Source organism: Meleagris gallopavo, chromosome 2 (assembly GCF_905368555.1).
Source record: "Meleagris gallopavo chromosome 2, MGAL_WU_HG_1.1, whole genome shotgun sequence".
NCBI classification, from domain to species: domain Eukaryota; kingdom Metazoa; phylum Chordata; class Aves; order Galliformes; family Phasianidae; genus Meleagris; species Meleagris gallopavo.
The window spans coordinates 15,341,349-15,365,166 of NC_139405.1; the positions used below are offsets into that span (position 1 = coordinate 15,341,349).

The following is a 23,818-nucleotide window of genomic DNA, read 5'->3' on the forward strand; positions in this document are numbered from 1 at the left end:
GAAGACATGAAGAAGTTCAGTTTTTAGTAAGAAGTAATATCTTTTATTAGATTACCTGGAGAAACATGATATACTGTTAGCTCAGATTACCTATGTCATATCTAGTCTTCATTTCTCAGACATTCAGAGGAAGGCTGTAGAGTATTAATAGCAAAAAAAAAAAAAAAAGCAACCAATAAAATTGCTCTCCTGTGAGCTGAAATTTGTATGCTAGTGAAGATCTATCATGCACATGCAATCCATAAGTGAAGGAAACAAAAGGCGAGTCTTGGACTATGTGCAGAAGTACGCTCTCGTGGTAGGTGCCTTTGCATTGTCTTGTTTGCCTCTGGAAGATGGTAGCTCCATTTTCCATTCCTTCTTGGCCTTGGTCTCTAAGAAAGTGTTCACAGGATTGGATCCTTCTGCACAGGCCCTGCCCAGATTCTGTTCTTCTCTGGATCCCAGAAGTAATTAGAAAAAAAAAGAAAAAAAGGCATAGGTATTCACTGTAAAAAGCCAATATTTGGAATGACCTAGATGTCTGGAGATTGCATAGGCTGGACCAGCAGGTTGAAAGAGCTTCTGTGTGAATTTGTTCTGTACCCTTATTAAACTGATCAGTGTAAGATGCTCATAATGCAGTGAGTGTGGCACAAACCAGCTGGTAAGAACCAGCAGGGATGCTTCACTGGCATATTTTACATAGCTAAAAAAGGCTGGAGCAAGGATAGTAAGTGCTGCGTGAAATGACTGGGGGAGTTGGGTATGATGCAGCATGAAGGCTGCTTAGCATAGCATAATGATGCTTTAAAAAAGATCACCTTAGCAGGCAAAAAAAGAAAATTCACTTCCTTTCATTAAATAAAGATAATGTGGTTGTGGGTGGTCACTTAACATATCAGACACCCTTGGTTCTCCAGCAGTCTGTGCCTTTCTTTGTTCTTCAGTTCTGAAATACTCCCTGGTTACTACTGAGCCTGGCTTTTTATGTAGTTGGTCCAACGCTGGACTTGTTTGAGTGCCTGGCGTTTACTTACGCTTCCTTTGATGTGTGGATCCTTCAGTTGCCTCTACATACACAGCTTCAAAATTACTCAAATTTTTCAATTTCGTTACAAAACCAACTGCTAATGCTCTAAGGAAAAATAACTTGGTGCATGGAGGAAAGAAAGAGCCTCTTCTTTGGTACTGCAAAGCTGAAGACACAAATGTTGAGAGCTGTAAACAGTTGCCCAAGGGCTTTGTTTATGAAAATGCTGAGGGCCTCGCTGTCAGTGTTTCCCGCAGCTCAGACTTGGGCTTCTTCTAGGCTTGTATGAAACTGTGCTTTGATAATGTATTCCTGATTTAATGCTTTCTTCTGTTCCTCCCGTATATACCATTACTGGCAAAAAGACAATAACCTCTTGATTATCACAGAATCATAGGACACTTGAAGTTGGACCATCCAGTCCCATCTGCTGCTCTAGGACGAGTCAACTAGAGCAGGTTGCTCAGGGCTGTGTCCAGTCCAGAATATCTGTGGATGGAGGCATCACAGCCTCTCTGGGCAATATGTTCCAGTGTTAAGTCCTCCATACTGGTAAAAAAACAAACAAAAAAGAACAAGCCTCTTTTTCTTAAACTGAATTTTCTGTATTTCGTTTTCTGTCTATTTCCTCTTGTTCTTTCACTGGAAATCACTGAGAAGAGTCTGGCTGCATCTTCTTTCTCTTGTCAGCTGTTTACATACATTGATAAGGTCCTCCCTGAGCCTCATCTTCTTCAGCCTCAGCTCTCTCAATTTTTTTTGCTCCAGTGAGAGTGCTCCAGCCCCTTCGTCATTCACTGGACTATCTTTAATAGCTCTATGTGTCTCTCATATGGGAAGCTTAGAATTGGACCCAGTGCTCTAGGTGTGGCCCCACCAGCACTGAGAAGAGGGCAATGGTCATCACCCTCCACCTGAACGGAACATTCCTAATGCAGGTTAGGAGGCAGTTAGCCTTTTCTGCAGCAAGAGCACATTGATGGCTTGTGTTCAATTTGGTGTCCATCATCATCCCCAGGTATTTCTCTACCAAACCGCTATCAACTGAGGGTGCGATCTGTCCAATCATTTTGGTCACTAATGAAGTGATCCTAATATCATCCCCTGGGCTGCGTCACCAGTGACTGGAAGTTCAGGCAGTTTTCAGTCCAGCTCAGTATCCATTTATCTCGCCTATATTTCATCATTTTGTCTGTGAGGATGTTTTGGAGACGATGTGAAAAATCTTGCTGAAGTTGAGATAAGCAACCTTTCCCTTTTTCTCCTCACCCAGTGAGCCGGTGATCTCATCACAGAAATTTATCAGATTTGTGAGGAAGGATTCAGCCTTCATATACCTGTGCTGATGTATCCCAGTTACCTTTTTCTTAATTTATGTGGAAATAGCTTCCTGGAAGATTTGCTCCATGACCTTTCCAAGCTGACTAGAGTGTTGTTTCCCAAGTTGTCCTCATCTACAGCTCACATGTTTGTTCAAATGTTTGAATCTGTTGTAAGAAATACTTCAAGTGTGAGGGAAGGTGGTGTCCTTAAGAAACTGTGGTGTGTGAGGGAGCATGATATGAATGAATGGTGCTGTGGGCAAAATGAAGTATAGAAAAGGCTTTTAATAGCCTGGGAGAATTTCTGGCTGAGGAGGTATGTAAGAGATGTGTGGATGTGGCATTAAGGGACATGGTGTAATGGTGGGACAACCACCAAATAGTGTTTGACAACCAAGATGATTCTGTAATTCTCTGTTCTCATGTATTAGATATCTTCTATTTTCAAATGATAATGAGACAGCCACAACAGAGCATAGACTCAAGGGAAGTGCTGATACAGAAGCAGAACAGGATTGTCATGAAACCATATCCAGTTCAATCTTTGTGCCACAAAGATACAACAAGCGTACAACATGCTACTTAACAGAGCATTTAGGTTTATTAATATACGAATTTTAATAACTATGTAACAGATCTTTGCTTATGTCTGCACGATAAAATGCAACTGTAGAAATAGCTAAAAATTCTGGTGCAAGATTTCTGTTATTTTTTATAAATGTTTTTGTCCACTCTTAGCAATATCATTTAAAAATTTGTCAAGTTCTTAAATATGCTGACTAAATTCACTGATACTTGATAAAGATGGCAAGTTACTTCTGCCTTCTGCATTGGGAAGAAATACAAACATTCATGCATTTAAAAGTTTTAGCCATTGCTTCTGTCTGTAAGTCTGCACACATGAGTATTTCTTTACTCTGAATCTCGTTTGCTGCTTGAGCAACTGGTGTTCTAGAAAATGTTTTGAGACTTCTTTACCTAAAACATTCCTGCCTAGGTGATGTTCTATCTAAGAAGTACAAAAGTGTGAAGCAACACTGGGAGATTCAATTAACTTTTCCTTACCTATTCTTGGATATATTCTGCAAAGTTCACAGGGTACCTTGCTTACACTGTGTCTTGCAGTCCCATCTTCTGGAGCCAGGAGTTTATCCTTTAGTTAAGATCTCAAAGTAAGAGCCACTGATATATTTCCTCACAAGCTTAGCCATGTTGTTAGAATTATTCTTTGTTAGGTCCCTTTTCTTTTGCAGCCAACCTCCCACAGCCAGGAGAATACCACATATGGACTTTCTTAAAGTTGTCTGTATCTTGACCCTAAGAAATCAGTGGTTGTGAAACTTAGAAACTCTTCTCAATCATATCCCACCCTTGGCATCTTTGCTGAGAGATCTCACAAGTGTGCTCAACATGAAGACCTATGTTGGCTAAAACATGAGTAAGACAGGAAGCAATTAGAACACATTGGGCTGCCTGGGCTAGCTTCACCTGGGAGTTGTCTGTTGTCACTGACTTTATTCTGTAAAAATCTCTGTCAAAACCCTCACTGAGCCAAGAAAATTCTCTATTCTGGTATTGAGTCCAATGCCCTCACGCTCTTGAACCTCATCATCACCTTGTTTGAGGGATGCAGTAGTTGTGATATTGCCTGGTGTCCATGGAAGCAGCCTGTCCTTGCTGGTGACCCCTGTGTGCTGCTGCTCTCCTTCATTGATCTGAGGTCGTGGCAGTTATTCTTCAGAAAAAGGCACAGAGACATGGGAGATGGCTGTCTCACAAAATAGGGATCATGTGTTGGTCATGAATCATGTGTTGTAGTGTCCTGGTTTGCCCCTGGATCTGTTACCTGAAGTTTCATTTGATTTGCACTGGGGACTGAAAGCCGAGCAGGACGTTTTCTGGATTACATTTTGAGCTCTTTGACCACAGACCCTGGAGCAGTGATGAGGGAAATCCTTAGCACTCCCAGAGTACAGGAGGCAGCAGAAGGAGATGACAGAAACTACCACTTCGCTGGCTCTGAGACAAAGAGCTAGGTTGAAAGAGCCAAGCAATGAGCTGAAGCTGAACAGCAGCAGGTTGTCAGATTCACAGCACTGAGCAGAGGAGGTAGGCCAAGGGAAGAAAGCAGCAAGGAAATGAGGTATGAATAGGTGCTGTGTATCTTGCTTTGCTTTCCTTTTCATTCAACAGCAATATCTGTGGGCTACCCTGTGGGACCGTTTCTCAGTAGTGAGCAATGGGCATTTGCAGAAAATTGCTAATTATGTTTAATGTATTACTCTAAGTCTGTTGAGCTCTGTCAACACAAGAGATGTCACACTGCTCCTGTCCAAACAGAACAGGATAGGGTTGATGGAGGGTGGTCCAACCTGACTGCTGCCAGGGGCAAAGAAATGAAGAGAGGCAGCACCTTCAGCTTTGACTGTGTAAATCAAGCGTTAGGACATCCATTGATGTAAGTGGCATGTTTGTAACCTCAGCTTCTGCCAGGAGGCAGCAATATCTGAGTGTGCTAGAAATTTACCCCTTTGTGGCCTGGGCCTTGGTTCTGTGCTGCAAAGGAAGTCCATCGAGATAGTTAGATCCTTTTTTTAGCTTTTAGAAGGCTTCACCATGTTGGTATGATACATACAGTGAAAATCATACTATATGCTTAGCATAGAGCAGATAATAATTATAAGAATTCCGTGTACATATTTGTGCAGCTTACAAACAGTATACCCAGGACTGAATTTATATGCCATCTGCAAAGAAGAGATGATTGTCTTTTTCCGAAATTAGAGTTGTTGTCTAGAATTTGTCTCAGATACTGAGTGACGGCATTATACATTATTATTATCTGAGAGTCTGATCTGCGCAGTGACATGCAATACATTTAGGACTGTGAATAATTGCTTTTCGCATTTAATGCCCACCACAAGCTAAGTAGTTTTCATATTCTTATGAAGATAAGGTATCAGCCTCAAAACGCTGCAAAGATATTGAAGGTGATAGAAAAGATATGAGACTGGATGAAGTTCAGTTCTTCTTCTCATATAATTTGCAAGGGCAATATCTCTAGTCAGCTGAGGAGAATAGTGTTGGCTTATGAAAATAAAATATTGCCTTTTCACATTTCCTGGTTGTACTTTGAAACCTGCAGAGATTTCTTGAAAATAAATGAAGTACGAGGAAGGGAATGAATTTGAAAGGAATCGTGTAATTCCAGGAAAAATTGTTTGTTTTGGAAATGTAGGTTTGGACACCCCTGTGAAAGCACTGGTTTTGTTGCACAGGTAGAAAGGAGAGAAAGAGCTTTTTCAGGGTGAAGTCTGAAATCACTCCCATACTGCCTCTCTCTCCTGTTCGGTGCTTAGAGGGAAGGTAGGGACTGCGATCTCATCGTGATGCACAGATGCTGCCCTCTGTGAGTATACCTTTCTTCCTTCCCTGGCCATCCGTGGATCACAGAAGCAGAAAAGGGACCTAAGAGTACATCTCCTCTTCCTCTCCTGTGGCTCTATGTTTTCAGTTTCTTACTGAATGATAATTACACACTGCCTTGCCTTTCCAGCTGCTGCCTCTGCTTAACAAAACTGGAAGCATTAATGCTCCCCCTGCAGGTACTGAGTAGAAGGCAGGAATGTCAGCATGAGGAAAGGGAACTCTACTAACAGCCTTCAGAGCGGCCTTTGCAAATCCCTGGAGTGAGTTTTAATAAGATGCACTGAAGGAGTCCTTGAGAATCTCTCACTATTAAATACCTATAATTATTTGAGCACTGAGTGTTTCACCTTTTCTTTCATACACATGGTTTCCAAGCGTGTTCAGAGTTTTGCCTGTTGTCTATATGCAGGATGTATGACTAGTCTAATGACCTATCAGATAGGTGATGCCAGAGTGGTGAGGCGTGTGGCCTGAAGAGACATTTCCAGTAGCCAGAGGAGGGGACAGATACAGCAAGGCTGACACTGCTGGTGTCATCACTCGCGGTCGCATGTGGCTGGGGAGAGCATGCCAGGCCCCCATAATTGCAGACTCCCGTGGTGCCCATGGGATCCCTAGGAATTTGTAGGCACAGAGCAGTAAGTTAGCCCAATTTAGAGCAAAAGCATTTTTCGTCCGCCAGCGAAGATATCTGCAGCATGCGCATCACAAACCAGGGGCGAGTCAAGTCTTTGCCTGACACCTTTTCCTCCACTCTTCTTGGTCTTTTTCAGTTGGAGGAGGACAGGCCTTCTCAGCACTCCCTCCCGAGGTACAGCCCCCTGAGAAGACTGGCGTCCTCCGTTTTCTCCTCCTCAACCCTGGAGACAGAACACTACCCTCACGTTGGTGGCACTTTCATACAGCGCAGCCGTTCAGCGGAGAGCAGCCCCGTGCGCATGCCCCACCGCAGGCACATGCCCCCCACGGCAGGAAACCACAGACTCATGCCTTCCGTCCTCCGCATTTCCAGGTCCCAGCTCCAGCAGGTGTGGGCCCGCTTCACACACAAAACATAGCCCGTTCAGGGAAGCAGCAGCCTCCATAATGCAATAATAGATCCCACCTGCCCACAATGTGTCACCACTTAATGCAATATTGAATCCCAGACAACACTGGCCTAAGGTACTGTAACTTCCAAAGCCCCCGCAACCAGACCCCACAGAGACTGAAAACATCCGCCTTTCTAAACCTCCCAGCAACCTGGGCAAGGGGCTGCAGCACGGCTGAAGATGCGAACGCGCATGGTGAACGTGTGATGTGTTAAAGAAGTGGATGCCAGGGCTCATCTCAGAGACTCACTTGTGTGTCCTGCAGCGGGGTAGGAAGTGCAGGGCTGCCTCACTGAACACGCGCAATCAAGCCACAAACATTGTCCAATTATGACTGGAGCGAAGAGACCGTGGAGGTATCAGCAAGCGTTGCCTTCCTCATCTGCTCAAGCATCTTTGTTGGTATCTTACACCGGGCCACATCTGTAGGCAGTTTTACTCCATCTAGGCGTAGGTAGACTCCCACTGGAAGCTCACCTGAGGCAGGACCTCGGGATTTGTCCCTCTTGTGGAGTTATGATAATGTATCTCTTCGTTGCTTTGCCTTTGGAAATCCCCATGCTTTTCTTGTGATTTTGTTTCCATACAGACACTGCATTTTTCTGTCTCTCTGACTTTGCCTCTGTTATGTGTCAGCGGATCTGTGTGTCTGCTCTCCACTCCTAAGCTGCTCCAAATCCAGCTGCCTTCCCCCAAAGGCATTGACTGTCAAGAGCTGGATGGCAGGGCTATTCTTACTGATCCAGCTGTATATTATGCTATTTCTAAATTTCAGAAACTTTAGGCACCTGCAGCTTTTCAGTGGCAGAGCAGCCTTGCTCCTTGGCCATGCTTGGAAATGCCTATGGTAATAGATCTCACTTTAGAAACCAACTGGCCTCAGCATTGGTACACAGAGCCCCTGTAGCCGTTGCCTAAACTTGAATCTCAAAGGCAAAGGAAGATCAAAATTGTTCTAAGTCTTTATTTCCCAAGTTTTTTGCGGGGATATTGTGTCCTCAGTACAGTTGCAGTGTGTAGGCTGTATGAAGACCTTCTGTAATGAAGTGAATGTTGTAACTGTTTGCCATTGAGCCGAGCGTTTGGTCTGGTATCCTGGGAGAAGAGGCAGTATGGATGTGAATATTAAGGAGGGGGATTGTTGGTGGTGCTCAGGACTTTAGGAAAAATGTGAGTCCAAAAGAAAATGCTCTGCAGAAAATACGTAAGCCCAGGATGCAGACAAGAAGACACTGGGAAATCTCAACTGTGAAAATGGTGTGAGATAGATAGGGCTGTTGAAAGAAAGCTGATGATTTGTAACACAAAGGTATAAGCATGTAGGTAGGATGTTTCCAGCTGAGTTACAATGAACAGTTCCTTCCAAATACCATTTTCCATGGGCATATCTGCCCTGCCTGAGGTTCCTTTAACAGCAGATTCATCCCTCTATTAGCCAGTTTGACAGTGTAACCTCAGACAGGGTGGAATGGTACTTTCTGAGCTCCTAGGACCTGGTCCCATGGCTCAGTGTGGCTCAGGACCTGCTTAAGGCAAGCTGGGCATTCAGTGCCTCCTGCCTGCCTGTACAGCATCCCCGTGCTGGGGGATGGAGATGGTGGAAGCAACGCTCTCTGCTTGTTGGCATAACCAATCTCTTCCCACAGTCATTTGTGAGTCAGTGACAATAATTTATTTTGATTTGCACCATGAATGTGAGTGAGCAGGATGCTTTACTGCCCCGCCAAATTTGTTATCTGCAATTTGCCAATCGGTTTTATTATTAAAAAAAAAAAAAAAAAAGGCACTGGCCATTCCCAGAAATGCTTACACTGGATTATGCTGTAGCCTAATCCTATTTGGCTGTTCTTTTCTTGCAAAGCACAGAAACAACAGAGGGCAAGGCTTCGCTTTTCTCAAAGTGACATGAGAGGTGATGATTTCCTGAACCAGACTCTTCTCTGATTTTATTTTTTTCCATGTTCAGTAAAGATGACTTTACTAGAACAGCAGGTTTCAGAGAAAACAGAGCTTATGAAAGAACAGCTCAGTAGCTCTTAATAATTTTTAGTTTATAGTTTCCAAAAAGCTGATGTTCACTCTTAAGGTCCAATTATAGGAACAAAACTAGAAACTGAACACATTTTACTTTTACTGGTGAAAAGGGGGAGCAAACAATAGCTGGGATTTCATGAACTCGGACCTACCAGTTTCAGTCAAAATAATGGTTAGCCATTGAATAGCTCTGTACCTAAAATTTAGCAGGCATTAATCTATCTAATGTTACTTATCATGGCTGTAGAACTGTTAAGCTCCCAAATTTGATTGAAAAAGATAGGTGATTTATACAAACTTCAATAAAATTTTTCTACTTAAAATTATGAATAAATTTTAAGCCGATGAACCAAAAGAAATATGTTTCTATACTGGTATCTCTTACTAGCAAGGATGTTTCTCATTAGCACTTCTGAGGTTCTGACCTTAGTTCAGCACCTCCGTGCCTTCAAGTGGCTATCAAGGGGAAAAAACAAAATCACTGGACGGAAGGTTTGCAGTGGCAGGAAAATGGATGGCTTGGTAATTCAGTACTGGCAGGCCAGCTCTGCAGTAGGATCAGGACTGCCTCATAAGTTGCTTGCATTCAGACTCATTATTGCATCCAGCCAGGGTTGTGCTTCAGAGTGTGAAGAATATGGGTCATGTGCACAGAGCAGGGGAAGCTGTGCCTTCGGAGGTGCTGTCTCCCAAAATGATGAGGGATTTGGCTGGAATAATTAGCTGCATGTGAGTTCTCAGTATGCTGTTGTGGGGGTGGTGGCGGCGGCGAAGCACTTCTTTGGTGATTCAGCAGGAAAAGGCAGATGTGAGCAGAGGAGAGATCAGTGGCAGACATGGAACCCAAGTCTTGTATGGAATATTTTTTTAATAAGATTTTTGAAACCTGAGAAGGGAGAAGTAATACAAGAGTTACTTGGTTCTGTAAAACCTGCCTGGTAGAATGAGTTTGAAGACATGCAGTCTGCCATTAAAGACTAAACTAGAACATGGTGTGGTCACTGTCAGGAGTACCTATCTGAAGAGAGCAAGATGGGTTTTTAAGCTGCCAGGCAAAGGTATGGATGGACCTGGTTGAAAATGAAGTAAGAAAAGTCGAAATAGAAGTAAGATGCTCATTTGAAAATAAAGTCCATTGGTGACAAATCACTGGTGCATATTATTAAAAGACAAACCAAATTCCCCCTGTTCAAATTCTCTAAGATGGGCTGTTTATGTCTAAACCAATCCTGTACAACCATCACTGGGGCGTTATGGTAGAATCGTTGGACGAGTTGCTGCGGCCTGGGTGTTATGGAAAGCTTTATTTCATGCTCAGTGCTCCATATGGCTTTTAAAATTTAATTCTAAATAAATTAATTGGTGCTAATGAGTGAGATCCTGATGTTATAGTAGTATGAAAAGAATATTTAAAATAATCCATTTGCTTATTTTTTTAACATCTTCATCTAATGCTGTAATAATTACTGTGGAATCCACATATTATCGAGGAACAGTTGGCAAATTAAAGAAATGTGAAAATAGCTCTGATTTTATATTTATGGAACTGTAATAAATTAATACTGGAATACTAAAGAACGTTACAGTGCGATTCTAAAAACCCTCTTCAGATTACATTTCTATCGCATTTTGTTTGTTGTATTACATTTATAATGATTGCAATTATAAATGTAAATATATCCAAAAATCAGTTGCCAAAAGGAAAACAACACAAAACCAACAAGTGGATAGTGCAGTGGAAGTGGCAAGCAACCATTTTCCGTTAAGTCTGCGCTTTTGTGGTCAAGTTAAGGGAAGAGAGGTGCCAGTTCTCTAAGAGGTACCCTCCTACCCCCACTCCATCCCTTTCAGACCTTTCCCCCATCTGGCTGCATGAACCTACACGGTGAGAAGGAAAGGTTTGGGGTTAGTTTTGGGTGGGTTTTTTTTAGCTAAGTTCATTGCTGTTCTGACTCCCTGTCCATTTGAGCAGCTTGTAGCAGTGGCAAGCCAAGGGCAGCAGAGATGAATGTGATTATGGGACTACGGGCTGAAAAGTTTGTTACCATAGTTATTTTCCTTTTCCTTTTGTTCATGCCCAAAAATAGGGTTTCCTTCCTGAAAGAAATGTTCTTGGTTTTGCTTCCACTTGTATGTAGTACTTGTTCTCCTCAGAATCCAAAATGAGGATTAAAGTGAGCATTTGCCACTTGCTTGCCATACAGGAGTTCACTAGCATCAGGACAGGTTGCTAGGATCTCCTGCTCCACTTCAGTGAGCAAATGCACATCAGTCTCGTATACTTGCAAAAGCCATCATTTTATGTCTTGGTCCTTTCACTTTCTATGCAGAATGGGAGATGTTTCCAATTTTTCACTCTCTTCCCAGCCTGCTTCCCACAGGAAGGAGCTAATGAGAAGCGATCCTTGTGCAAATACTGTGAATGCTTGCGTTAAGCTCGGAGGAATTGGCAGTGAACTCCTGGGTGGTACCTGCAACAGTCTCATTCCTTCCTTGGTTGGTCCCTGAGTTGTTGAGTCACTTCTCTGCGTTTCTCCTGGCACAGCAAACGTGCAGCTGAAGAGCTGCTGGGAGAAAGCGTGCTGTGTCCTGCAGCTCACAGCCAGGCAGAGCAGGCAGAAGGCTGGGGACTAATGTGTTTGGGAGATTTATCTTTGGTGGCACTTATGTGACGAGGGATTGAATGAATGCCAATGGTTGAGCTTAAAATGGCAAAAAAGCAAGCTTTCTGTAATGCTGCAGGATTGCTTCGCCAGCAGTTATGGCAGTCATTGGAGTGAAGAGCTTTGATTCCTGACTTGGAACAAATGTAGTTCTGCCACCACAAATTCATATCCAATGGAAAATGTTTTGGTGGAAGCATCTTGGTTGAAAATAAACCATACTAACAAAGGTGCATTTTTGCTGCTGTGTCTGCATTTAGGAGTATCCTTTTCATATACCCACATTGACTTTGCCATTCCCATGCTTTCTTGCCAGTGCTGAGGAGCAAGTGAAAGATTTGCATTGCATCACCTCTTTCACAGCGTGAGGTCCCTTCTATTACAGTGATGATAGAATGCATGGTAGAAAAGTCCTGTAAGACAGCCATATGGGTGATGTAATCCCATCCCTATGCTACCTCTTGTGATCAAAAGTATCTCTTTTTTGCTCTTCCACTGCTTCTCTTTGAGGTGGATCTGAACCTAGTGGTGAAGGCTGCTGCAAGATTGTTGCTCTGCAAGGGACGAACTGGCCCCAAAGTTGTCTTTGTTGGGCTCTGTGTCCCTGCAGTCCCTGGGGCCTCCCAGCTAGGACTGCTCCTTTCCTTTCCGCATCACAGGTGTAGACTCCAAGGGAAGATCTTTCCTTCAGTCCTTTTCCTTTACTTGGTGTGCTGACTCCTTTTCTTGTCCATTGCTGCTGCTGGCCTGCCAACAAATTAGGCTTCTGTTCAATGGTGAATCTGGATGCAGGAAAAGTAGCATTCAGTGGTAGCCCTGAGCTGCCAGCGGACTTCATGCATAGCGACAGGCAGAGCCTCTTCATCTTTACTAAGAGAAACTCTCTTAGATTCAGCTGCCTCTTTGTTTTCCATTGCTTATCCTATTTATTCTTCACATGGCAAAGCTGTTTTTTACCTTCCAGTGTCAAGTGCATGTCACGCTATACATGCTTATCAGCTCCCTTCATTGCCATTCCCAGTATTTTATCCCTCATTCTTTCATTAGATCTCTGGGTCTCTCCACTATTTTCTATCTTTACTCTTCACAAGAGCTGGAAAGCAGGAATTTTTCTTGCCTGCAGTTTCCTACTGATTTCATGCTGGACTATGCTTTAATACATCAGTCAGCCTCTTGTATTCCTTCTCTCTGATTTCCTTGGAGGAAAGAGTGAAAAATGGCACATTTTGGCAGTTGGAGCTGTTGCAGCTTTACCTGGAGGAACACCCATCGTGTTAGTAGAAGGCAGCCTGATTTCAGAGATAGTAATGATAGATACCTTTCATTTGCAGGATGGAATTTCACAAGTTTCAAATTTTGAAATTCTTAGGATTTAGCAAACACCCCCAAATCATTATGTATGTGAGCAGCTAAATTTAGAAAGCTCTTTCCCTGAACAGCTGCCATCTGAGATTGCAAACCATATAAACAGATGATGAAGAACCAATTTTATTGTTGTTACTTTCTATGTTTTATTTAAATATGTGCCAGGTGTGTGAGAAAATGTCTCAATTCCAATTGCAAATTCATTGTAGGGCAAACTCTTGCAACTGGATGTTTTCTGAGCTGGCAAAAAAGGCTGCTCCCATTCTCTGCCCTGAAACTGGGGCAGCAATCCAAACAGAAGTAGAAGTAAATAGGATATTTCAAACAGCCACGACGGGGAGAATGTAGGTGCAACAGAGCTGACGTGGTTCATCAGTTCTAGATGTGAACTCGCTGGTGTTTCCCCTCAATGCTTGTCTCATCTGGAAGTACCACAGAGTGGTAGATTTTTTCTGTGAGAACCAGTATTCCTCAGTTTGGTACACATAGTGACATTTCTTCCCTTACCTGGACTGTGCCACTGGCATTAGGCATCTAAGTATCTTGTTGCTGCAGACAAGCTCCAGGTTGATTCTGTGATCCTGTTTGGCATCTCACTCTCACTGATAGCTTCTGTAGCAGCCAGACTGAGGGCTAGATGACAAGGCTTCCATGAGCCAGTCATCAACCTTCTTTCTTTTCTGAGGTGAAAACCCTTTGTTTTAGGTGTATTTTTTGCATACAGCACTCCTGGAAGGAGGCATACTGTTTCAAACGGATTGTCAAAAGCTCTCAGCAGCTTCCCCAACCTGTTTGAGTGGCTCTTCAGGAGTTGGATGGCATTGCATTTCCAAAGAGGACTCCAAAGCCAACTAGCATACTCTTTCTGTTATAGCTTCTCTGGGTTTTGAGCAGTTTGAAATGAAAAATGAAACAAATGCTATTTGGGAAATTTCTCTGCCCTGTGCTTCAAGCCTTTCTTCCAAAGAGTTTGCTTTGGAGTGTTGAACTACCTCATTTGTCTTTTGTTTCATAACATTGCCAGGCCTTGGTATCACTTTGTCACTAACTACACTGCCCAAAGTGCACAGCTTCTTATTCTATGTTTACTTACTTATTTATTTTGCAGTAGATGCATTCTACAATCAGATATAAAGCCAGGACAAACACCTCACTTTAGCTGCAATACTCATACCTTCCTATGGCCTCTTAACCCAAAAGATGCCAAGTGCTTTATTACTGCTGTAAGTCACTTCTCCGCTGCTTGACATGCTGGAGGAAGCGTGCAGGACATAAAGCCTTTATTGAACATGTCAGGATGAAGTCAGACATGAGGGTTTGATTTCACAGGGAGAATTTCAGGAGACAGAATATTATTTCACAATCTGGAAATTGTCAGGACAGTGGGACCCTGCATATAATCAATACAATTGAGGCATTTCTTTGATTGATTGCACATCACCAGAAACTTCACTTGTTCTCTAGAGTTAAAATGCACTATTTCAGTCTGGTACTGTGATTCTAATTAAATAAAAATAATAAAATATAACCATTGGTAGTTTGGGTTTGTATTGCCAGATAGCTCAACAATAGAATGTGAGTCAGAAGATCAGAAAGCATGGAAAGATACTGGTCTTTTTCTTGTTTTCTAATGTCCTTCCTCCTCACACCTCCATCAGATAATCTTGCATCATATTTCAGTGTGGGATTCAAGTGCTTGGTAGTGGCACAAGATTGTTTTTGAAAACATGAGGAGATTTTATATTGCTCACTTGGAGGGGTTGGTGAAAGATAGACACCAAGCTGTCCAGCGGGTCTAGCATCTCATCCTTTAGGTTAGAGAACCTCCTTTGTGTCCAGTCACAGCTACATAATGCTGCATCAATAGCCTAATTTATTTTTATTATAAATAAACTGCTGGATTAGATGGATGAGACATTTTTATTAGTGGGTGGCAGTGGAGATATAGTCGCACCACTCTCAGAACTTTACCTGGAGCTGAGGTCGTTTTGATGCTCTCACATTAAATAAAAAAGGGTTCTTTTATGCAAATGTCTTCAAGGCAGAGCCTGATATTTGTATTTTCTCTTTTTCCTTTGATGACAAATGGGAAAGGACTGCTGGGAGATAGCTATCATGCATTTGTCTAGCTCTGCTCTGAAGTGGTGGATGAACTACAGGGGACTAGCTGAAGAAAATAAAATTGGGTTTCCTAGCAGACAAGGTCTGAAGCCTTCAAAATCAGAATGATCTGCAAACCCCTCAACTCCTGTTGCAGTTTATAGTAAATAAATTGCCCTATTTCTCAGCTTGAGAATATGGGCCGTCTTTCTTCTTGACCGGTTTCCATTGTAGTTGCCAGCCCTCCCCAAAGGGATTGGAAGAGATGAGTTTGTGGAGAGGCTGACCAAAGCAAGCCGGATGTGCTTCCTGATTTCACTCCTGTCCCCAGAGTGGTGTTGGGATGCTTTTTGCTGGAGCTTCCACTTCTGATTGTATGTATGTTCTGTGTGTGTTCATGACCCGCCCGTGGAGTGCGAATGGCCATGCGTGGTCATGCCTTACTGCAGCGTTTCTGTGCTGGTAACGGATCACTTTGCACACAACCAAGTGCTTAAAAGACTGCTGCAAAGAAAGAATCTCAGTCAGTTAAAGGAAGTGTCTTCATGGTGTCTGGTTCAAATGGCGCAACTGGTCTCCTTTGCATGTTGCAGATGTGAGCAAATGCTTTCAGCAACATGGCTCAGCCCAGTTTTGTTCATTCAGTGTCTTGTGGCGTTCGTATCCCTCTCTTCACCATTAGATGGTGGCAACGTTCGGGTGATAAGAACGGTGCTGCCACTTGGGTCATAACGTATTAGTATGCAAACACTCATTTTGGGTAGTGTTAAAACATGAAATAAAATATGTGAAGGCTGATCACTGCAGCACTACCTTCTGTTCCATTGCATTTCTATACCATGCGTTTTGTGTTCGGGTCACTGTAACATACAGATCACAACTGCTGTTTCATGAGACATCACAAAGAATCATTTATGGGAAATGTTTCTAAGTATTATTTGATGTATTGCAACTCATTTGTATTATGCATACAGCGGAGGAAATAATATTACAATGAATGTACATTTTTAATAAGCTGCTAACCGTGTAACCTGGGGACTGGAAACGATCCCCATTTTACATTCACTTGCATGTCTTTCAGTGTTGAAAAAGAAAATTGCTTTATGTTTGGAGGTCTTATTTTTTTCATATGCAAGAAGTGTTTCAGGTTGGTTACCTCATCTAGTGCACTTGCCTCATAAGAATCCCCAGGGCTTCCTCCAACTCCAAGTTTCTCAGTTTGATTATGAGTGCAATTAATCAATCTGGCAATGTGAAACACAGTAATGGCAACTTTCCTCTGAGCTACAAGTCAAATGAGGAGTATTTCTGTGGAACTTTTTGCCCCTCAGCTGAAAAGAGCCAGACCAGGTTCTTTTTCAGCACTGCCGACTTACGGTTATTTTTATGACTAAGAAAGATGTTTAGCTCTCAGAATTTCCTTCTTCTTCTTTCTTGCTGCTATTAAGTTGCCTTTATAATTAGGGACTAGAAAAATGTTTGGATTAGCATTTCCTTCCACTTTGCTCGCCATTTCCCGAGTCTCTTCTGAGTGATACAAATGAGGTGGTCCACGTGTCTGCTCAGACAGAGAGCTCTGCACCGACCCTTGCTGGAGGCACTGGTGGGTACAAGCTAAGTGGCAGGTGTGCAACCTTTATAGAGCTATTGCTTCCATCCACAATGCTAGGAAGACTGACACAAACCTAACAACATCTGAAAGCACAAACAGGGAGGAGCAGAGCACTTACCAGCATAGGACTGCACTGTCCTATTCACTTTGTTAAAATAAAAAAAATGGCTGCGGAGCATTTGATGGTAAGACGCTGGAAAGAATATCTCTCTGACGATTATGGTGCTGACTCTTGGAACACAGACATCCTGCAAGCAAGCATGGCAGCTCTAAGACCCCTGCTATTTTTACCTCATGTGTTGCTGGTTGGAAGAAAAAGCTGCTTCAGAAACTCAGATTCTAGTTTTTCCACTCATTATCGTATATTCCATCAGGTCTCTCAGTCCCAAACAAGTTTAGACTGTATTGGCAGAGGATAATGTCACTTCCAGGATATGCTACGTTCCTGATAGTATCCAAATCAAAGCTGTTAAGGGGAAGATTGGACTATAGCTGTTGCTGTCTGTGTGCCATTTGCATCTCTCAGGACTAAGGCCTCTTCCCATTCCCAACGGAACAGTTGACGTCATGTTGGGAATTTGATTTCTGCTTCTTGGACTTCTCAGCTCGCATGAAGAATCTCAGGGACCAGCATATCCTTCCTTTGCATTACCTTGTGTCACCTGTTAGACTTCTGTTGCTGCTAAGCAGGAGAGAATCCAAACCACATTTAACCGTTGATTTTCAGTTAGGAGGTGAATGTGGGTTTCTGTAGTCATTTCTCTTGAGAGTAGGCAAAATCCGTAGGTAACCTGTTGTATTTCCTGGTTTGTTTGAGAAACTTCATCTGCTGGGACTTGAGTTTGCTCGAAACAGTGGATCTCAGGAAAGTCCTCTTTGTGCTGGACTCCAGCATCAGGAGCCCTGCAGAAAGGGCTTCCTCGAGCTGCCAGAAGCCCTCACCAACTGCTAGGGAGAAGGTGTGAAGAAGCTGTGGAAGCTCATCTCAGGGGGAGGGCAGCAGGGAGATGGAGAGGAAGCAACTGCTGTAGCTTTAAAGGTGGTACTGAGTAGAGATCAAGTGAAGGATGTAGTTGACTAAAGGGATCCAAAGCTTGTTTTCCCTGAGTCTTTTTATTCGTTCTGTATTTAATTCCTTTAGAGCCTAATGTCAACCCCTTTTTGTACTGCAATAACTCTGTAATATATGCTTGCACTAATTCTTCTGGCACACCAAGCATGCAAGACCAATTTAAAGCTTTTTTCAGAAGAAAAGCACTGTATTATTGTGTATATAGACATACTGAGAGAGAATTTGAATTCTGTCTCCTGTATAAAAGCATGCATTGATTACCTGTATGTAGACCATGCTGTAAATGCTGCAGAGTACTGTAAAATCCTACACTTGAAACTACAACAAACAGGCAATGACATCAAAAAAACAAACAAAACAGAAAGCTGTGCAATGGATTTTGTGCCTTTTTTAAATCCATGTATGTTAATCCAGACAATCGGAAAAAAAGAGCTTGTACACTACCAAAACCTTATTAAAGAATCAAAGGCAGCACCTTGGTGATGGCTGGGTTTTTTGTTTGCTTTCTTGCTTTGTTTTTCTACTCCCTGTGCTTTCCAGCTATGGGAGGGTGTCCTCTACTCATCCTTGGGTAGGTACATGGGAGCACAGGGCTGGGAGTAGAGGAGCTCTGGTAGAACTTACGGTCATTTGCTAATGTGATCACCGAAAACTTGCAGTGAGGTTGGATCTGGGAAGAAAAACAAGGTCTCGTGACTGCTGAGGATGGTTTTCATGAACTTTGGGAAGGCCACATTGTGAATTGCATTTATATAAGTTTAGGCCAGAACCAATTTCACTGTTTTACATCCGGTCATATCACAGAATAGGTTGCATCTGGCCCCGTTTTGTTGTGTTTAGAGCTCTGGCCTGATGTTAACCAGCATCTGCACTGGCAAGGCTTAAGCGTGTACAATTTGACATCTACAAAACCAGCAGAAAGAGTTTTTTACATGGCTCTCAGCTTTAACACTGGGCATTTCTCTCCAGCTATGCATATGCATATGCACTGTGCAGTATGCAGTATGAGTAAGCCTCTCTACTCCTGATCTTCCACTATCTTCCCACACATTCTTCCCATTGGTACAACAGAGCAGAGAAGTTCTTCTCCAGCCTCTGAGGGACAGTGCTAGAGAAAGTGAGCGTGCTGTAGTACAAAAGACACGTGGTATGTAACAGAGAACACTTTGAGGGCTTCAGAGTAGGAGCAGCATGTTCAACAGCATGGCCATTGGTAGATAGCTGCTGATCACATCAATTCAACAGTGAAGACAATCTCAGACTGATGCTTTAGGACTGTCTTCCTTCTTAACAGCTTCAAATGATGATAGTAGTTAAGGTAAGAAAATATGTGTTAAACTAATATTTGACCCAAGGCTCATTTCAGCAAAATTTCTTTTACTTACGCTTGTGCATAACTTTTGTCTTTCATTTTTGGCATATTTACACTCTTTGGATTTGCTCCACAATGGGCTTGCAGTGACAAAATAACCACAGTCTCAGGCTTCTTTGAGGAATGAGTTCTGCCAGTCTTGGGGTAGGGTGTTGTTAGCCATAGGTTGAACAGCCCAAGTCTCCCAGAGGTAGGTAGAAGCCAAACAATCACTGTTGCATCATGGCAATATCTGGGCAGGGAAATAGAAATACACAGAGAAACTGAAATGGCAGAAAGACAGTCCACGTGCTAAATACCACAATGAATTTCTCCAGGCAGAGGTGGAGGTTATTATCTGCAGCATGACTCACCAATAGCAAAAGATAATCAGAGCAGAAGAGAGAACTGTAATTTATATTATAGCAATGTCACTGTTATACCTTACGGATTAGCAGTGAAACAAATACATGTATATACTATATGTATATATATGCCTAAAACAATCATCTCAAAAAAAACTAACCCTGCTGTCTTGCAATAGAAAGAACAGTTGAAGCAAGAAGCATTGCATAAAACAGTACACCAACTGTGTGCACACTAGATATGCTAATATTCCTGCAGAGCTGCTGAGATAATAGGTACAAGCAAAGGATGAGATGAATCTCGAAAGCTCTTAGGATGACTGAGATTGAAAAAGTGGCAGTAGAGTACAGGATATCTCACTGGTAAGAAATGATAGCCAGAAGGGGACAGAGGTGTGTGATGAGCCACAGAGATCACTGGGCCACCAGACAAGATGACAATAACTCCCAAGAGAGGACATTTGAAGTTTTACATATGCAAAGAGATACCAGTGACCCTGTAACTGTACCATCAACCAGAGCAGGGTGAGATAGAGCAGTGAGTAACCTGTGCAAGGCAAGACGTTGAGCAGGGCTGCTATGTTAAGAGCCAGTCCCAAGGCTGGGGAAGTATGCCTGCTTGATCAGGACTTCAGGAATGAGGAGATTTCTACTATGTATGTATTTCTTGGGAAGACCAAATCCAGCCAGCAGGACTGTTTTCCAGAAGGTTTTTCAGCGAAAAAGAGGGAGGAAGCCAAGTGGGTAATTTCCTTTGAAAAAGGTAGTAGGTCCATCTTAACAATCGAAGCTTTGCATCTGTCAGCCTGATACATGAAGTAGCACTCCACAGTGAAAGCCCAAGCCTGGTTGTTACAAGGCCATCCTCAGGGCCAGACTCCTGCTTTAGGAAGAGATGAGAATAAACTTTGGACGCCAAAGGCATTGTTGGAGCCAGCCTGTGTTTTAATTTATAAGAAAGAAATATGAAGATAGTAGCAGGCAGACTTTGTCAATAGGAAATGAGAAATGAGGACCAAACAAGTTTCACTGGGACCAAACAACCAAAACACAATTGAACCCAGCAGTACTGAAGAATGAGTGCCATCTTCATCTCTGGAAAACAACCTACCACCATGTGTAATTGCTCAGAGCTACCCACGATTCTATTTGAAATGTCCCTGTTGCATGTGAGCATAAGGATCTTATATCTTTCACACACCTTTGCCCATAGCTGAATGTGCTAGCCGCTGGCAGCTGTGTATCCCACATAGTTAAATGGGTGCTTGCTCAGTTGTGTAGCCTAAACATCTTCTGATTCTCTCAAATGCCACTTGAAAAAGCAGATGTTTGCAGCCTTCCTGTTTGTGGTTAGGACTTTCCAAATGTAATGCGTTGTGTTATTGTCTGCTTGAGTTCATGGAGTGGCTTCAGTTTCCCAGCCCTCTTACCTGAATGGTGACACATGTATCTTATAAAAAATCCATTCTGCGGAGTGTTACTCCTGTGGTTTTCACTTACAACCAATTGCTGATAGAACTAAACTTTGATAGGCATTTCTTATTTATTTTGCCTCTTCTTGCCTGTTCAGCCAAGTGTGTGTGTGTGTGTGTGTGTGTATGTGTGTGTGTGAAGCACTGCTTTTCTGCTGGCTTTATTTTCAGTCATTTCACAGACTGCTTCTTGTAGCCTTATGGGCAGCCTCACCTCAACAGACTGCAGCTTGAGAAATGCTGTCTCAACCAACAGTTCCGTCCTCCCCGTGCTTTTAATGATTGGATACACCAGAGTCTAATAGCGATACTGTACATATCAGCATTCATGACTTACTTGCTGATCATTCCAGTGGAAGCAGAAGACTGTAGAAAACAGAATTAGAAGTTGCTGGAAATACAATCAAAGCAGAAGAAAGTGGTGAATAATACAGCAAGGGAGCACTGAAGAGCTATAAAGGTTTTTGCTGTGGGACAAAGTTGGATGGTGCTCTGAAGTGATAAGGAAATTGTCTACCTCAGAAGGGGCCTGTAAGTGCTCTGTGGCTTGGGCATAAAAGAGAGTTGCTGAATGGTTCTAGTGAGGAAGGTATGAATATATAAATATGCAGGTACTGACATAAATAGGTAATACTGAAGAAGACTAGGAGACATGAAAAAAATCCTCAAGAACTGCTTGCTAAAGGGGATTATTTCAAATACAGGTTAATAAATGCTAACAAAGAAACTCCTTCACCAAAATTTTTGCCTTTGTTGATATGTGTCTGTATGATTCTCCCTTTTCTAAGGTTGGTACTAATCTAATGGTTGATTCTAGTGTGTATTTTCGAATCACGATGGTTTAGATTCTTTCCACTGATGTTTCCCACTGCTGTTGATGCCAATGACTTTTGTGTCAGCACCATGTCTGAATACTAACCTTCTCCTTTTGTCTCATTTGTCTTCTGGCAGGCATATACACTGAAGTCGTTTGAAATGAATGGTCTGCCCAAGGCGGTGCCTTTAAGTTTGCCTTATCAAGACTTCCGAAAAGACATGTTAGAGTACTGGGAAAAGGCTAAATTATCCCAGCGGATAAAGAGAGTTGATTTCTCAAATGTTGTCTTGACTGCTCCGTGCAAACCCCTGGAACCTTACCTGGAAATGAATGGCAAAGAGGAGGAGGAAGAAGACGAGGAAGAAGATGAAGATGAGGAAGAAGTTGAAGAGGACGTGGAGGAGGAAGGGGATGAAATTGACATGCACAGTGGTTCCAGCAGTGATTTGAGTCAAAAAAGCACAGAGCGCAGCCAGGAGTGCGCACCATCCACTCTCCTGGCTGATGACCAGAAGGGATCCAAGGGTCGAGCTTCCATGGCTGATGGGGACTTGGAACTGGAGGAAGGCTCAAAAACACTGGTGCTGTTTTCACCGGGTGATCTGAAAAAATCTCCAGTGACCACAGACTTGCCTCCAGAAGTTGATCTGGGGACTCTTGCTGCACTGACACCTCAGAGCGAACGGCCGCAGCCAATGGGTAGCCAACTAGATGTGTCTGAGCCAGGGACCCTGTCCTCAGTCCTTAAATCTGAACCAAAGCCTCCCGTGGCAGTGGCTACAGCTTCCTCCCCATTTACCAAAGTTGAGCGCACATTTGTTCATATAGCAGAAAAGACCCACCTAAATGTCATGTCTTCCAGCGGCCAGCTGATGAGGCATGAGGAATACTGCCCTCCGGGACAGTTTGAAGAGGTCATTGAAGAGGAGCTGGAAGACAATCTGGTGTTGGTAGAGAATGGAAGCATCCATTCGGGATTAGAAGGGGCAGAGACAGAGAGCTGTGCACTTTCTGCTAATCCCATTGAAACCACCTCAGAAACAGTGGGGGAGCAGCTGTCAGTCCCCAATGTAGCAAAGCCTCCTGAGGATAAGGCAGAGTCCTCTGACATTGTGGCACTCTCGCTGGATTTGGAAGAGTCTGCCAAGGTGGTCACAAGAGAGCCTGACCTTGAGAAGCCAGCATCGGTAGCAGAACACCTGAAGCCAGCAGAGACCCTCCCTGATGCTCCACAGCAGGGCCTCAGGAGACCTCTGGGCTCCAGGTATAGAAGTCGGATCCCCATTTTATTCTCTGAGGAGGACACTGGCTCAGATCTTTCAACTTCACTCTCAGCCAAAGAGAGGCTTTATAAGAGAGCAAAGCAACCTGATCTGGCTCGTTTAGTGATGGAGAAGAGACAAAACTGCCTCTTTAGGCTGGCTTCGGGGGCATCCTCCTCAGCATCCTCCAGTGACGAGAGGCGGCGAGCCTCAGAAACCCTGTCAGCCACTGGTTCTGAGGAGGACACCCATGACTCTGATGACTCCATCCCAAGAAAGGCAGGGAAGAAAGCTGCCCTCCTGGGGAGAGAAGAGAAGCTCATAAGCACAAAGAGCAGAATTCCTCGGCCCATCACACCTGTGAAAACACCGCTAGAGACAATGAAGTCCGAGAGCTCCACAGCCGCTGTGATGGCAGTGCTATCCCCGCAGGATGCAGCTGTTGCCTACAGGTAAGCCCAGAACGCTGAGCAATGCAAAATGTTGGACCTGTTAAGGAATCGCAGTGGGAGCTGTGCTCACCTCGCACTCCTTTACTCTTGACTTGAATGTGTGGTCCATTCCCCTTTCTTATATTCACTTCAGATCACTTGTGTATAAAATTCCCACCTCTTTTGTGCTCTTTGGCTCAGTCTGGTCAAAAGGCCAACTCCTTTTTCATGTGCCCTGGCATTGAGACCTTCTTCCCTTCCATGAACTCTTTCATTTGGTCTGATGCCGCTAATTGCAGATCCCTGGGCTCTCAACTCAGCAGCATATTCACCAAGTCCTTGACTCTAAAGGGCCTAGCAATTGCAATTAGGCCTGCAAGGGCTGAGGCATCACAAGTTGTGACGGCATCAGCAGAAGAA

General features: G+C 43.3%; 1 protein-coding gene across 7 annotated transcripts in view; it reads left to right on the forward strand.

Moving 5' to 3' along the window:
• The window catches only part of TTBK1 (tau tubulin kinase 1), a 100,518-nt gene that overhangs the window by 69,743 nt on the left and 6,957 nt on the right, over positions 1-23,818 (forward strand). For 6 of the 7 annotated variants that reach the window (XM_085219051.1, XM_085219050.1, XM_085219048.1 and 3 more), the window contains one exon: positions 21,840-23,419. In XM_085219051.1, coding sequence (XP_085075177.1) covers positions 21,840-23,419 — 1,580 coding nt within the window. Of the gene's footprint in view, positions 1-6,536; positions 6,792-21,839; positions 23,420-23,818 lie in introns of all 7 variants that reach the window. The other variant, XM_085219053.1, reaches the window with a different exon arrangement.